The 17,012-nt window shown below is 43.8% G+C and overlaps 1 protein-coding gene across 5 annotated transcripts in view; it reads left to right on the top strand.

The window, feature by feature from the left end:
• The first annotated feature begins 5,426 nt into the window (after positions 1-5,426).
• ARIH2 (ariadne RBR E3 ubiquitin protein ligase 2) overlaps positions 5,427-17,012 on the top strand; it is a 52,979-nt gene continuing 41,393 nt past the window's right edge. The window contains exons 1-4 of one of the 5 annotated variants that reach the window (XM_075547317.1): positions 5,427-5,587; positions 6,565-6,676; positions 8,147-8,206; positions 10,758-11,113. In XM_075547317.1, coding sequence (XP_075403432.1) covers positions 10,856-11,113 — 258 coding nt within the window. In that variant the 5' untranslated portion in view covers positions 5,427-5,587; positions 6,565-6,676; positions 8,147-8,206; positions 10,758-10,855. Of the gene's footprint in view, positions 5,588-6,165; positions 6,393-6,564; positions 6,677-8,146; positions 8,207-10,757; positions 11,114-17,012 lie in introns of those variants that run through there. The other 4 variants (XM_075547318.1, XM_075547319.1, XM_075547320.1 and 1 more) reach the window with 4 other exon arrangements.

Here is a 17,012-nt window from a genome sequence, read left to right on the forward strand (position 1 = left end):
GGATTCTGGAGATTTTTTGGCCTCAGTGAGAAATGATGGCATTACTGAGTTGGCAAACTGGGGGTAGGAGTAAATTTAGAGATAAAATCAAGGTTGTTTTCAGACATGTAAATTTTGAGTGTCAGCACAGCATTCAAGTGAAGGCAGTGGGTTGACGACTGACTACATTGACTGTGGCGTTTAGGGTTGAGTGAGGCTGGGAATATAAAATATAGCTGTCAGCATAGGAGAGGCACTAAAGCTAAGGGATTTGGGTGAGTTCACTAGGGAGTTAGTTCAATGGAGCAGGGCCTGGGACACAGCAGCCCCCTGGGTATTCTGCATACCATTCATCACTGTGGCAATTTCACACTTAACAAAAATAACTTTTTTTGCTAATTGCTGAATCCTTTACTAGACCAGAGATTCTTGACTGTTCCTCTTTAGTATCACTATGATATCTAAAACATGGTGCCTAACCTCTAGCCTAGCCAAAGGAACCGGAGGCATTTCCAAAGCTATTTGCCATTTTATATATTACTATGCAAATGAACATAGTAAGTGACTCACCACTTCTAGGAATGTACCTAGTATATTTTTCACATGGATGCACAAAATTTACATTGAAGGATGTGAAATTACAAGCGTGGGAACAGATGCCTTGGAATAGACATGTGGTACGGGATATGAGATATGGGATACTGAGAAAGCGGACAGCTCCATGGAAAGGGCGTAGGCTCTGGTGTTGGATGGCCTGGTCTAGAATATCGGCTAAGTCACCTCCTGGCTTTGTGACTTTGGGCAAGGCATCTTACCTTTGTGTGCCTCAATATGCTCATTTTTGAAATGACGATGTCTTATCTAGTGTGGCTATAACAGAAAGATTACAAGTGAGGGGCTTTAATAAACAGAAATAAATTTTCTTACGGTTTGGAAAACTAGAAGTCTGAATTCAGGGCCTCAGCTGTACGAAGACGTTCTCCATTAGGTCTGGGGGGTCTTGTTCCCTAGTTTTAGAAGTAGATTGCCAGGCCTTTCTTTCTAGTCTGAGCCGGGAAGCCTGTCCACCTTGGATGACTCTGCGAGTATCTGAAATAACAATGACATAGTTTCCAGCAACACAGGAATCTGCAAGTCACCAGAGCATGACAAACTGACAGCAGGTGTTGGAGGGTACTACAGCAGTATTAATAGAAACGTAGTCTGTTGTTTCCTATTTTCCTGTGACAGACAAGAACGAACTAGTTTCACATGCCTGAACAGTTACCAGGGGTGCAAGCAGAGATGTGCTTTGCTAAGATCCAGTGTGAAGCTTCAGGTTCTAGGTCTTCTAGTAGAATGTAGTAGTTCTCCCCCCAGAAGAATTTATTTCAAAGGATGGCACTGAATCTGCAGCTCTGGGAGAGGGACATATCTGATTGGAACACATGGGAGCAGATGAAGGGGGAGTAGGAGAGAATGGAGAACATCCTGGCCCACCAGGCCCTGAGGATGATGACCTGAATTAGAGCTGCCAGTTCACAGAGAGGACCACATGGCCAGCCCCACTATGAGACATGACTCCTTCACTTACCCATAGCCCTGTGGGGACAGCACTGGAGACACAGTGTGGGAATTGCGCCCGACCTGATCCCACCACACTGAGGCAAAGCACTGGGGGAGTGCAGCGGAACAGCAAGGGAATGGAGCGGCAAGGTCCCCAGGAATGCTGAAAGTGTACTTTGGGGCCAGGGCATGGGGCCCAACAGACTGGACTGGAAAACACTCCTAAAGGCCAACAAACGATCCTTGAACTAACTACAAGCTTTTCTTTCTTGTGTTTTGCTTATGTTTTGTTCTTTGTCAGTGGTTTGTTGTTTTGTTGCATATTGTTGTTTGGTTTTGCTGTCTTGTTTTTGTGCATGTTATTAACTCCACAGGTCTGTCTAAATAAGATAGGCTGGATGAACAACCTGGAGGAAAAACAATGGAACCGACAGTTCCGGGGGTAAATGTAATAGAAGGAGGTGGGGGGGGGGTAAGGAAGTGGTGTTAACAAACCCAGGTACAAGGGAACAACAAGTGATCCAAATTGGTGGCGAAGTGGGTGTGGGAGGCCTGGTAGGGCATGATTAAGGGTAATATAACGAAGAGGTATTCCTGAAACCCAGGTGGGGACGGAGCATGATAGTGGGACAGGAGGAAAGTCAAGGGAAATAGAGGAAAGAACTGGGAGGCAAAGGGCATTTATAGAAGTATAGATAAAGACATGTACATAAGCAAATATATATGAGGATGGGGAAATAGATCTATGTGCCTATATTTATAGGTTTAGTATTAAGGTGACAGAAGGACATTGGGCTTCTACTCAAGTACTCCCTCAATGCAAGAATATTTTCTTCTACTAAATTGGCATTCTATGATGCTCACTCTCCTGACACAACTGCTGAAGACAAAGCGGATGCATAAGCAAATGTGGTGAAGAAAGCTGATGGTGCCTGGCTATCAAAAGATATAGCGTTTGGGATCTTAAAGGCTTGAAGACAAAGAAGCCGCCATCTAGCTCAGAAGCAACAAAAACCACATGGAAAAACACACCAGCTGGTGTGATCACGTGGTTCTGAAGGGATCAGTTATTAGGCATCATCAAAAAATCATATCATTGGGTGCACACCTCTATGATAAGATCGCTGAGGACAAACGGGTGCATAAGCAAATGTGGCGAAGAAAGCTGATGGTGCCTGGCTATCAAAAGGTATAGCGTCTGGGGTCTTAAAGGCTTGAAGGTAAACAAGCGGCCATCCAGCTCAGAAGCAACAAAGCCCACATGAAAGAAGCACACCAGCCTGTATGATCATGAGGTATTGAAGGGATCGGGTATAAGGCATCATCAGAACAAAAAATCTTACCATAGTGAATGAAGGGGAAAGTGCAGAGTGGAGACCCAAAGCCCATTTGTCAGCCACTGGAGATCCCCCCAGAGGGGTCTAGGGGAGGAGATGGGTTAGGGTGCGATGCAGCACCTATGAAGAATACAGCTTTGCTGTACTTCCTAAATGCTTCCCCCTCCCCCCCCGCCACTATCATGATCTGAATTCTACCTTGCAAGTCTGGATAGAGCAGAGGATGTACACTGATGCAGATAAGAGCTGGAGGCACAGGGAATCCAGGGCATATGATACCTTCAGGACCAGGGGTGTGAGTGGTGATACTGGGAAGGTAGAGGGAGAGTGGGTTGGAAAGAGGGAACTGATTACAAGGATCTACATGTGACCTCCTCCCTGGGGGACGGACAACAGAAAAGGGGGTGAAGGGAGACGTCAGACAGGGAAAGATATGACAAAATAATAATTTATAAATTATCAAGGGCTCCTGAGGGTAGGGGGAGTGGGGAGGGAGGGGGAAAAAAAAGAGGACCTGATGCAAAGGGCTTACGTGGAGAGCAAATGCTTTGAAAATGATGTGAGCAATGAATGTATAGATGTGCTTTACACAATTTATGTATGTATGGATTGTGATAAGAGTTGTATGAGCCCCTAATAAAACGTTTTAAAAAAGAAGGTAGTAGTTTTGCAAAAGCATTACAGAACACTTCAAACAACTTTCCTTGTCAGTAGAGGTTTTCACTCACGCTCATGCTCACTGCTATGGAGGGGCTGGTGATTTCAAATCACTGATTTTGCAATTAGCAGCCCTATACATAACTACTAAGACACCAGGGCTCCTACAGGTGCCTTAAAGGTACAGCATCATTTAACGACTTTCCTCACTGTGTTCTTTTATTCCCCCTTCACTGTATATTCTTATCATAATTTATTTTAAAAAGCCTCATTTTGGATATTTAGAATGCTGCAGTTTTCCTATTATTAGCACTTCAGTGCATACATATCAGCATATATTTTTATGCATAGCCTTAATTTTTTGGTTAACTTCCAAATCTTTGTTTTCTAGGGAGAAATTACTACTAAGTACAAATGATACAAAAAATACATTATCATCAACCAATAAACATTTAATTACTAGAATAATATTGAAAACAAGGTTGGATCTATGCCCTTAAGAAAGTGACCCCTAGATAAATGGGTGAACAAATAAAGATAATGCAGAGCCTAAGGGTTCCAAAGCACAGTGTGTGAATGGGTGGATTGAATATGTGAGCTCCCTCGTTCCTATTTTGCAAATGCAACAATTCTGCAGAAAGACTTCCCTTTCCAGTCACTGGGGGATTTAGTCTCAGTAACCCAGAATGAGAGATTCTACTTGAGACTGAATTTGCAGAAAACATATTTGAGGTCCTTGTCTCACATTATCATAAAGAAGTTAAATGAAGCCTGGGGGGCGGAGTGGGGGGCGGGGGTGGGGCAGAAAATAAAAAGTTAAATGGCTGTGTTCTGTCCCAACAGTTGAGACAAGTACATTGGCTTATATATAGTCAATAGACTTGTACTTTGCTAAGTACAAAATCATAACCCTACAATCTTACTCCTTACTGTGAATTTTCATTTCAAATGAACGTTTTTGTTTTATCTGACTTAGGTACATGTTCAGAATTAAACTGGAGGCTGAAATACATATATACATAAACAACAGGGGCTTCAAAAAGTTCGTGGAGAAATGGAATTAGAAGATAATGGAATTTTTTTCCCTATGCACTTTTGTAAGCCCCTTCGTATTTCTTGCAAAACCTAAGTGAACTCATTGCTCTTGGAAATCTTAACAGTCAGCAATACACACCACGCCTGTATGGGAAAGGCATGGTTTGGGAGCTGCATAGCCAGGAGCTATCCTGGCATCTCAGGCCTCCCACTGTATGGCAGCAGCATCTCGGCTCAAATGTCCTAGCTCTATCCATCTTTAACACTTCGCAAAGTGCCCTATAGGATTTTGGAAACCATAATGACAGTTCCCACACGGTGAAAACGATCGGACAGGGCCAACTGCCACCTGAACGTTCCCATTCCACCGTGGAGTGGGGAGTCGGCACGCTGGGCAGCCCCGGCGGGCGGGCGAGTGCCGGGCAGCGGGCGTTCGGGGGTCCTGAGAGGCAGCGTCAGAGGCGAGGCGGGGATTCGCGGCTCCGTGGCGCAGATCTCAGTACTCAGCTTCTTTCCGGACAGCAGGTGGACACAACGTTCCTGGACCCACCGTGGCGACGCCAGGCTGTCATCTCCCTGCAGGACACTAGCGTGTCACCTTAGGAACGAGCAGCAGCTCAGAAACACGACGGTTAAAAATACCCCGGCGGACGGCGATGGTGGGCGGCCGGAGGCGCGAGGCGGCGTGGACCATCCCTGCGGTCACCGACAGCGGTCAGCGGCCAGCGCCGGACGTGCCCTGGCAGGCTGGTAGACCAGAGCGCCGGGCGACGCCGAACTACCAGCTCCCGGGCTGTGACTCCCGTCCGAACGGCGACCCGGGTCGACCGCAGGGCGACCTCGAGCCGGAAGTGACGCAACTCCGCCGAGCACTTCCGGAGCTGCTGGGACTTCGCTGCCGGAGGAAGCAGCGCGGCTCCCGACCGGCGTCGGCCCGCCGCCTCTGCCGCCGCCACTTCCAAACCGGTCCCTCTGGCTCGGCCGGACCCGGCGCGACCCGCCCGCGCTCAGCGGCCCCGGGGCCGAGGCACCCGGTGAGTGCGTGGTGCGAGTCGCGGCCTTGTTTACGGCGGCGGCGCGGGGGGGGCATCGCTCCCCGCGCGCCTCCCCGGCTCGGACGGGGCTCCGCCTTCGCCGCCGCCAGCGAGGCCCCGGCGCCCCGCGCCCCCGCCCCCCGCACACGACTTCGGAACCCCCGCAACCGGCGGCGGAGAGGCCAGGCCCGGGCGGACGGGTGGTGGGAGGTTGCCGTCGCGGCCAGCGGACGTCCGGCGAGTCTCTGCCCTTTTTCCTCTCGCCGCCGCCTCAGCTGGCGAAGGGGTCGGAGGCCAGCTGCTCGGACGGACGGGCGCCCGCGCCTTTGGGCCCTCCTGGCCCGCAGCGCCGGGGAGGCGCGCCGCCTTCGGGGCTTCCCTTGGTAGTCTTCCTGGGGAGCCCTGCGGCCGCGCCGCCCTCGCGGTTAGTTAACGCCCGCTTGCGTAGCGTCCCCTTCGCGCGCGGGCCCCGCTTCCGCGCGGGCGCCGGGAGAACGCCGGGGCCCCGCTGCCCCGGGCTGCGCCCGCCGGCCGCAGAACTTGGTGCGGTGATGGACGTGTTCTGTCGCTTTGCTGACCTAACGGTCGCCCCTCGCCACACGTGGCCACTGAGCAGTGACAGCACTGGGGCGACTGAGCACCTAAGCTTCAGCTTGTATGTAATTGTAAGATGAAGACAGTGGTCGGGCAGCTTCCATGCCCCGTATTGGGCAGCACGGGTATGAGGCGTGGAGTTTTGAAACCAGTTCGTTGATCGCTAGCCTGGTGCTGCTGAGTGGTTCTCTCGGGAGATGTGGACTTCCTAGTAAGTGACCATTCAGTGGAGTAAGTCTGTTTCGTTCAAACGGAGGAGCCTTCGTTGAGGACCACTTCTTTGGTGGGTGGCATGTCTAGTGAGCCCCAGGGTGGGTGTCTGGTCTTCTGAACACTTGGGCGGGAAGATAATTTCTCCTCTTCTCTTTCTGTCTGGAATGTAGAGATAATATTTAATGTCTCAAAGGAATCAAAGCGTTGCTGTCAGTTCTGTTAACGAAGGCAATGGTACCGGACCCTTTGAGCAAGTTCAGCTGTCTTTCAAGTAGCACACAGGTATTTAATTAAGGTTTTACTTGTATTTAATTTGTAACCTGGAATGCCCAGAGTTCTCTCCGTGGGGGACCCTGGAGTTGAAAAACCCTACTTGACTGTGGGAATTGATGGGTAACCTTGGAGCCCAGAGAATGTAAAAAGTATGCTCTCTTGTGTAATTTTGGAAGGGTGGGGGTCATTTGCAGGCTCTCTGGGAGGATAAGGATTATGAAATCCTGTGGGCCTTGGGTGGGGTGCTTGCCTTCCCTAGTAGGGCAGGTTACTTCATCTTCCTGAACGGTACATAGCTTCCTCATTTGAAACACGGCTGATACATCACCTCTTTTAGATTGTGAAGATGAAATGAGAACGAGTCTAATAGGAAATTAATTAGTAGTGGTTTCTGTAGGCCCCAGCAATATTCATGCTTTCTCTCTATACTATAGGCAGTGTCTTGCACACAAAATAGCTTCACACACAAAAAAAGGAAAAAGAACAAAACCAATTGCTTTTCCACAATTTTGGAAATAATCTTCCCTAGACATTGTTTAGTTTCTGATTTTTATTTCATTTACATAAGCCTACATGTTTGGAGTATTTTTTGGCCAGTTAAAAACTTCGGCTTCCCAAGAACTCTTAAAGCAGGCAGAAACAAAATTTCTTAGTAGAAGCAGGTGCTACTTAGTCATGGATAGTGAGAACTGTATCTCTTGAGAAGACAAATGGTCTTAGAGCAGAGGCTCTCAACCTGTGGGTCACAGGATTTCGACACCTTTGGGGGTCAAACAACTCTTTCACAGGGATCGCCTGATTAATAACAGTAGCAAAATGACAATGATGAACTGGCAACTTGCAAAAAGAATGTTATGGTTGGGGGGGGTCACCACATGAGGAACTGTTAAAAGGTCACAGCATTAGGAAGGTTAAGAACACTGTCTTAGAGTATGTCAGGAGAGAGATGGGAAATGAGTGTTAATTTTGCCCTCCTATGGGGAACATTTTAAATTTGAGAATACCTTTTTCTGAGTTGAGTGAGATCTGAAATATTAGCAGTATTCTGTAATTGTGTGATTACCATAATTAGAGGTGACTTTATAGCGAAAGTCCAATTTTAAGTAAATTACAATTTTTCTTGAAAAAAATGAATGCCTTGTCAACCTCTAAGTAACATTTAGGATTGAAATCTTGGTAGTTGAGGGAATTTGAAACATACGAGTAAGGAGATTACTTTCGGGGGAGGGAATTGGACATGTATGCTTGGTTAAGTTATTGCCAGTTGTTTACCTTTAACACTTATTTTTAGAAGGTTGTGGATCCCTTGGTCATGTAATTCTGATTCAGGGGTTTATATTGAAAGTTAAATGGAAATAGTGAATAGTTTTTCTGGCCCCTTTCTGTATTTTTAAGTGTGTGTGTTCGTTAGAAAACTTAATTGACAACACAGGGTACCAGTTTTAAAAAATATTAAGTGTAATTCTCTCTTCATTTTAGATGGGAATCATATGACATAGAGTATTTGGGTGCCATCTTCCTCACAGAGCTTGAAGAATTGTAGGTATTTTAAATTCAAAGATGACCTCTCCCCCGCCAAAGAAAAAATACCATAGTTAAGTTCAGTTGTGATTTGATGGTTACACCCTACAGAACACATTTTTAGAACTTTCTATTGTGAATTGGGTGAAAGTTTATAGAGCAGATTATCAGTTTCACATTCAACAATTCATATGCATTTTGTCTCCTCTCATTCAGTGCAATCCCCTAGTGTAGCTTCACTTCTTCCACATGTTTGCTGTTTCCATTGCTCTTCCTTTCCTAACCCCTGGCAACTTTGTCCCTGGGTCAATACTGCCCGCCCTTTGGATCTCAGATGGCTGATTATTCTGAGACTTTCCTGCCCTCTTAGTGCTCTTGCTCCTCTGATAGACCTGCCTATTGTTTGGCTGAAAATGAAGCCACAAGGTGTGGGAGTGTGGGAATTCAGTAAGCCTGGTCACTTGGGATTTTGAGTTTTGTCCCATGTGTATACACACACACACACACACACACACACACACACACACGATTCAGCACTTCCTAATGTGATCCCTTTCAGAGCAATTGGTATTAGTAGCCACGTACCATTTAGTTCTGGTCTCAGGGACTTTGCTAGGTCCATTAGTCTGGTGGACTAATTGTTTATAGGTATCTTCAGTCTTCACTTTGCTTTCTTAGGTCAAGTAGAGACCAACAGTTGTACCTTAGATTGCTGTTCGTAAATTTTTATGCATACAAAATTATTTAACTGTCAAATAGACTATAAATATTTATTGTTGCCCTATCATTAATGTGGGTTTTGTAATTTGAACATTTATAGTTAACATAGCAAAGTTAGACTTGCTTATTATTTATAGTATAAAAAACATGGCTCTATAGTCCTACTGGCTGGTTAAATTTTCCTTATTCATTTTTTTAAATAGTTCTTCTTACTCATTTTTAATCTTTATTTTAGATGAGTGATTTTTTTAAACGAGATACCTTGAAGTAGACTTTACCTTTATTTTTGTATTTAATCCGGATGTTTCGTAGATTGTCAACATACCAGTTAAATTACTCTGCATTTTAAGTTTCTATTTGTTTTAAGAGTTAAATCACTAGTCAATATTGTTCCTTCATCATAGTACTTATGCAGAAAAATTTGTGGGTACTTGACTAAATCTCTTAGATGAAGTTAGGATTTATAACTTTACCGTGAGGGTTTTTTTTTTTAATTTAAATCATTTTATTGGGGACCCATACATCTCTCTTTTTTTTTTTTTACATTTTATTAGGGGCTCATACAACTCTTATCACAATCCATACATATACATACATCAATTGTATAAAGCACATCTGTACATTCTTTGCCCTAATCATTTTCAAAGCATTTGCTCTCCACTTAAGCCCTTTGCATCAGGTCCTCTTTTTCCCCTCCCTCCCCGCTCCCTCCTCCCTCATGAGCCCTCGATAATTTATAGATTGTAATTTTGTCATATCTTGCTCTATTTGGAGTCTCCCTTCCCCCCCTTCTCTGCCGTCGTCTCCCAGGGAGGAGGTCACATGTGGATCCTTGTAATCATTTCCCCCTTTCCAACCCACTCACCCTCCACTCTCCCAGCATCGCCCCTCACACCCCTGATCCTGAAGGTATCGTCCACCCTGGATTCCCTGTGCCTCCAGCTCCCATATGCACCAATGTACAACCTCTGCCCTATCCAGTCCTGCCAGGTAGAATTTGGATCATGGTAATTGGCAGGAGGAAGCATCCAGGATCTGGGGGAAAGCTGTGTTCTTCATCGGTACTACATCGCACCCTTACTGACCCATCTCCTCTCCTAAACCCCTCTATGAGGGTATCTCCGGTGGCTGACAAATGGGCCTTGGGTCTCCACTCTGCACTTCCCCCTTCATTCACTATGGTACATATATATACACACACACATACATACATATATATGTTTGTTTGTTTTTTTGCATGATGCTTTATACCTGGTTCCTTTGGCACCTTGTGATTGCACAGGCTGGTGTGCTTCTTCCATGTGGGCTTTATTGCTTCTGAGCTAGAGGGCCTACCATGAGGGTTTTTTAGTAGCTGGTTCGATTTGAACTTTTTGTTCTCCCTAAATATTAGATTCTGGTCCTGATTCGTTACAGAAAACTATATTGTTCTTTCACTGTTGGGGCTGTTTTAAAAAATGAGCAGATCCCTTTAAAATGGTCTGTCGCTACACAATGTGGACAAGAAAGTTGTGTGTGTGTATACATGTGTGTATATACAGTTCTTAAGGACTGGTGGAAAGGACAAGTGGATGGGGATTTGACAAATACGCTCTTTCCTACCAGGCCCATCATGTTGAGTTACTGGTGCATTGGCCCCTTCAGAAATGGTTTCCCCTGGTTTAAATAAGATGATGGGGGGCGAGGGGTGATAATGTTTCCAATGCAAATCCAGAGTTGGAATGGGCCGTAGTTGGTGTAGAACCAGCACTGTCCCTTTTTGATTCTTCCTGAATGGTTTCTGTTCCAACTTCTCATGGGGGAAAACGTAACACTTGTTTTTTGTTTTTGTTTTTTTTCCCACTCTTAGAAGACATAAACACTAATGAATTTGAGAAAGTGGTAAAAATTTTGGGGGAAGGGAAAAAGCACCTGCTTTTCTGATCTGCTGCTTGGCCGAATGCTACGATGTCTGTGGACATGAATAGCCAGGGGTCTGACAGTAATGAAGAGGACTATGATCCAAATTGTGAAGAGGAAGAGGAGGAAGAAGAAGAAGAGGACCCTGGGGACATAGAGGACTATTATGTGGGAGTAGCCAGTGATGTGGAGCAGCAGGGAGCTGATGCCTTTGATCCTGAGGAGTACCAGTTTACCTGCTTGTCCTACAAGGAGTCGGAGGGTGCCCTCAACGAGCACATGACCAGCTTAGCCTCTGTATTAAAGGTGAGCAAGTGTTGCCAATTCTAAATGTTATTCCCCTTACTAAACTTGATGTGCGGCTGTTAGCCTATGATTCCTCTAGACCAGTGGTTCTCAACCTTCCTAATGTCAGGACCCTTTAATACAGTCCCTTATTTTGTGGTGACACCCTTCCCCCCCAACCATAAAATTATTTTTGTTGCTACTTCATAACTGTAATTTTGCTACTATTATGAATCAGGTGACCCCTGTGAAAGGGTCATTTAACCCCCTAAAGGGGTCGCGACCCACAGGTTGAGAACCACTGCTCTAGGCCCTGTATCTGGGAAACCATTTTTTTAAATTATTTTTTTTATGGGAAACCATTTTTAAGTATTGCATGCTTTGGAATACATTTGTTACTTACTTTGTTTTCAAATATGCAAATATTTAAAGCCCTTGGATTCTCAAATCACTAAAATTGGAAAAGAGAGATGGGATAGATTCTGAAAAGGCAGACCAGAAATGCATAATCAGTAGCAGAGTTGCATGGATTAGTGTTTGTTTCACAAAATGAGTATTAATGACATTTTGAGGTAAGATGTGGCAAGCATCAGAATCTCCACCATCTTCTATACAGCTGTGTTTGAGGGACTGAGAAGTGTCCTGAAGCTAGCCAGATCAACCCCACTTGTTTGTCCTGCCGAATAATAAGTGCTTCTGGGCTGATGAGCTCATTTGTTTCATGTACTGATTACTAATGTCTAATGTTGAAAGAAATAATCTTAGTAATATTTAAGGAAAAAACAAAATTCTCACAATTGTGGTTTATTGGCCTTATTGGGCTAAGTAGTATGGTAAATATGAAAATTTTAAAGAATGAACAGAATTGGTTATTCCAGCATGAATCTTACTTTTAACATTTAAGCTAGCAAAACATTTGGCATCTTGGCCAATTATTATCCTTGCTATTTAGGTTTTTACAGCCATTTAGACAACATTACGGTTATGTTTCCTTCTCCTCTGACATTGTCCGGTCTGTGAAAGTGGGGACATTTATTTCAGTGTTTCTGTTGACCTTCAGGAATTGTTATATGAATTTTGTTGTCTCATCAACAAAGGTCAAGAGCACATAGACCTAATTTCAATCAAGTAAATACTCTTGTTGAATAGAAATAACTTAAGCTATTCGATGTATCATTTCTAGAAAAGGTGCTTTGTCTACTAGTTAAGGTTTTCACCCCCCATAAGTGGTTAGCATAGACTAACTAGTACCTTGGATTTAGATTAGAGCACCTTTCCAAGGCATTGTTAGCAACTGCTGGACGTTTGAAGCGAAAGCTTTTTAGTGATTCATCCCTAGGCGTGATTGCAGACTTGTCTTGTGTCCAGCACACAACTGTTTGAGGACTAGGGACACGTGGAACCTCTAGGTTTGGGGTTTTTGGTATTGTAGTTATGGGAGAGCAGCTGGCACCTCTGCTTTCAGAGGGCATTTCCTTGATAGAAAAATGGCATTGAGTTGTGTTCCCCTTTTCATGCATACTTCTCCCTTGCTGGCCAGTTTGTATGGCTTTGTTCAGCTTGTCAGGTTATACATGTGTTGGTACCTAAAATTCGGAAGAGTTGTCAGGTGTGTGGATATGTGCTGCGTATTGCTCCTTGACCAAGCCCATCAGGATGTTCTCGTTGAGTTCCATGGATACCCAAAAACTCACTATTAGTCAAGTTCTCTCTGTAGACTTCCTGCTTTTCTAGAAGTATCTGGACTAGTCAGCCTGCTTTCTTCCTAGACCTGCATATGGTCTTCACCTGGGAAATCCTCCCTTTTACTTTCTCGCCTTTAGTATTGTCAGGGCACCCCATGCTTTCCTTAGTGAACTTCCAGAGAGTCCATATGAAACAGAAACAATCCTCATACCTTCCTTTAGTCCACGGTTTCCAGCATGTTCTTCCCAGTTCAGTTATGGCTGTGGACACAAAACTGGAATAGACTGTTTTAAAAAAATGGAGTGATCTGGAATGATACCAGAACAGGAAAAGTTACAGATTGAAGCCCTCCTGGAACAGCCTCTCAGAATACAAGAACAGCCTGTCATCCCAGTGTGAATGGTGTCACTCTCCATAGTCCTGGCAGTAATCTAGGCTTCCGCATCAGCCTCCTAAAAGGGCTCCCTATGCAGGGTTTTGCCGTATAATTTGAGTCTGTTCTGGTTTTGTTTCATTGGTCTTTGTCGGTCTTACTACCCAAATGAAACAGTCTGTCTGTGTTCAGTCATATACTCTAGACTTCTGATTGCTTTCTATTATTTCAACTTTTCATATCTTTTTCTATCATCTCTATAGCCAGATTGTCCGTTTCTGGAGGGCAGAAGCTGCCTTTATACCTTGTATCCACCATCATTCCTGTCATGTTGCTTTACCCACAGAAGTGATTGAATCACTTCTAGAGAATCAACTTCTGCTCTCTTTAAGCCAGAGTTGTGAGTGTCTGTTCTATATTCTTCTCTATCTACTATCCTGAAGGACAATGCCATTGAGACCGAGAAGAGAGTTAAAATAGTAATTTGGAACAGAGATGGAGGAATAGAAACAGAGGGAAAAACATTGAAATAGGGAAATGTTAAATGAGACAAAGAGAACAGTCCACAAAAACAGACAGTGGTGGTGGTGGTTGCCATGGAGTCTAATGTATTCTGATTCGTAATAACCCTATATGACAGTTGGACTGCCCGATAGGGTTTCCTAGACTGATTTTAAAGGAGTTCACTGCCATGTCTTTTTCTCCCATGGAGCCACCAGGTGGGTCTAAACTGCTGACTTTTCAGGGGAACAGCCAAGCACTTAACCATTGTACCACTAGAGATCCTTTAGATGATGGTGGAAGACTTATTGTGTCCCTACCTGGACCTCACTGAGGAATGTGCTCATTTCCTCCTGGGGCTGGGTGGCAAGGATCCGGCCACTTTCTGTGATGGGGCTGCAAGGGAAGGGACTCGGTCGTGTTGTAAAGGCCAGGTAGAAGCAGCTGGGTAAGAGCGGAAGGGGAAGGCATCATTGCACACAAACTCCTCTCCCAGGCTGGCTACTGTAAAGCTTTGTCCGAGCAATGGCCATTGCTTTTGGTTTTTGTAAATATTTTTTGAGCATGGGATGGAATATTTCTAGGGCTGTATTCACTGTCTCATGGTTAATAGTGCTGATCACCTAGTAATATCTCTGCACCACTCATTTTGCCTTGCTTCATGCTGCTTCTTGTGCAACTACCATCGTACCGAGTCATTTTGTTTGACTTAGGGCTGTTTGGCTAGCAGGAAATGTGGTACACATAGGTTGTTTAAAATTATGGGCTTATCAACAGCTGGCTGTGAACAAAAGCCATCCAAGTTTGAGATGTGGCTTGAATTTTTTACTGAAGAGTTCTGTGTGATTTGTTTGGTTGTGTGCTAGCAGTCACCTGTGGGTGAGCAGTGGTATCACCTAAAGGCATTTGGAATTTGACTTCTCTAAAGTGGAAAAATCCTGAATGTCTTGGACATTGGACTTTCAGTTTAGTGAGAGTTCTTTATTTATGTGTCCTGGGACCACCAGTCTGAAAGGAACTTCATGAATTCAGAGAAAGGAAGTGGCTCAGAAAATCGGATCGGGCTGAGGACAGACAAAAATGTTTATCTCTATCTGGGGGGGAAACTTGGTGTTCACGTGTAGTGGGCAGGACACTACAGAAACATTATTTGCAAACTGCCATTTTATACAAACAGTTGTGAGAGATGAGATGATTGCCAGAAAAGGTGTTGTGTAGCAGGGGAGAGGAAAATTCCTATAAATAGGTATGTTTAGCGCTCACGTATTAATCTTTAAAGAAACCAGTTACTTTTTTTACACATACCATACTTGTGTTTTTATATGGAATGTATAAAAAAAGAGGCCCTTTCCAACAAGAACAGGCATTTTTATTGCAAAAGCTGCAATAGTTAGCCAAGAAGAATTTTGTCAGTTGTTCAGTGAACCTTTTTAATGCTATGCTGTGGAGCTGAGGTGTGTGTGGAACAGCTGCTTAAGAAGGGGCTCAGCCTCATTTGAGCGTGTGACAGCCATGACAGGTTGGTTGGAATGAGCCAAGTGTGTCTCCTTATTAAGCTCCCCTTCTCTTGACCAGGTGCTAGGGGTGTGGACAGGAGAGGAAGGTTCCACCCATTTGTTTGAAGAGAGAAAAAAATATGGGGGTACTTTTTAAAAGTTTTTTTGAAAATCCCATTATCTTTTAATTCTACTTTTCCACACATTTTTTGAACACCCCCTACCTCCCAAGGCGACTTTGGTCTCTAGTCCACGGAGCTCCATAAAGTGAGCTCTGTGAGTCAGGAGCACCGCAGGTGCAGGTAACAAGCCCAGGGTGGTGAGTAGGTTGGCAAGGTTATTTTTCTGGGTTAGAATGACAGACTAAGATGTGTAGGTATAAGGGGACAGCATTTAGAAGTTTATGAATGCATCCTGAAGCATCTTTGCCATTAGAGGAGAGGAATAGAGTTTGAAAACTTATGCAACATTTGAGTGTTTGCTCATTGCTTGTTTCTCAAACCTGTGTTCCCAAGATAGGATTGGAGAAATAAGCTGATCATTATAAATGTTTTTATTCTGGCTCTTGCTCTCTGCCTTGCTGTACTACTGCTGTGGAGTGAGGGACATGTTCCCTAGAAAACACTATTCTAATACTCTCTGGCTTACCAGTCAATTTGTTTCAAAATGGAATGTTTCCTATTTGGCTCAGTGTGTCTGGAAAATCTTTTTCAGGCTCTTCTGTGGATCATCTCCCCCTTATGGATGAATCATAAAAGAATTTTCAGGGCTACTAACTCTGGCTGAATTAAAAGTGCTTGTAGTCCTGTGTTCAAAACAACCTGGATCCTATGTGTTTGTTACTTGTAATGTGAGCAGTTGATGTTTTTAACAAGAAATATACTTAGCCTTTACTCGCATTGTGATCTATCTTGTTCTTGTATGATGTTTGGTGAAGGCTTTAATTATTAAAGTGACTTGCTTTCTGGTATAGCTGAATTTTAAGACTATTTTTCTTTCTTTATATATTTATTGATTAACCAAACTAGTGGTGTGTTTTTGGCCATGGGAAAGTATCTTCAAGCTGGGTCTAGGAATCCTGAGTGCTTGTGCTGAATAGCTGTTTGATTTCTATTTTTGTGACCTCACGTCAGACGTCAGACTTTGCCTGCCTGCATGTAAGTAGAATTTAGATTACATTCCGGTACCTTAAGTAGTTGTCGAGTGTCTTGATATACCTCATCATGCTTTAGCCTGGAAGTCTGATCTGTGCTTTTGTGACATGGGAATTTATTCTTCCAGAAGAGATGAGAAATATTCATCGAGAATTGTTTACGTCTAATTAGTGCCAGAATTGGCCCTGTTGTACTAATTTAGAAAGTTTGTTGTGATCACTGGCATTGTTTGCTGTTCCTGGCACCACCCACAGCGTGTTCACTGCCTTCCAGACAAGAAGCTCTTCATGTTAGAATCAAAGGCTACTGTGCTTTTATATTTCCTCAGGAATTATGGGCACTGTTATCAAGGGTGGTTCTGATCTTATACTTACTTGGGTTCTAATTATAGATTTATATTTAAATTTAAAATTGAAAGTAGTTTTAATGACATATAATTCACATACAGTTCAATAGTTTAACCATTAAGAAGATTGTACACAATCATCCATATAATCAATTTTAGATATATATTGTCAAGATAACATTGCTATGATATTAAAATATATCTATATTCTTTGTAATTCTGTTAGCCAAAAATAAAATAGTTTTCTTTGCCCATCGTCCTTCAAGTCTTGTCCATTTTAATTTGCTATGGTTTTTTTTAAAAATCATTTTATTGGGGGCTTGTACAACTCTTATTACAATTCATATATCCATCCATTGTGTCA

This window comes from Tenrec ecaudatus, chromosome 4 (genome assembly GCF_050624435.1).
Source record: "Tenrec ecaudatus isolate mTenEca1 chromosome 4, mTenEca1.hap1, whole genome shotgun sequence".
Classification (NCBI taxonomy): Eukaryota; Metazoa; Chordata; class Mammalia; order Afrosoricida; family Tenrecidae; genus Tenrec; species Tenrec ecaudatus.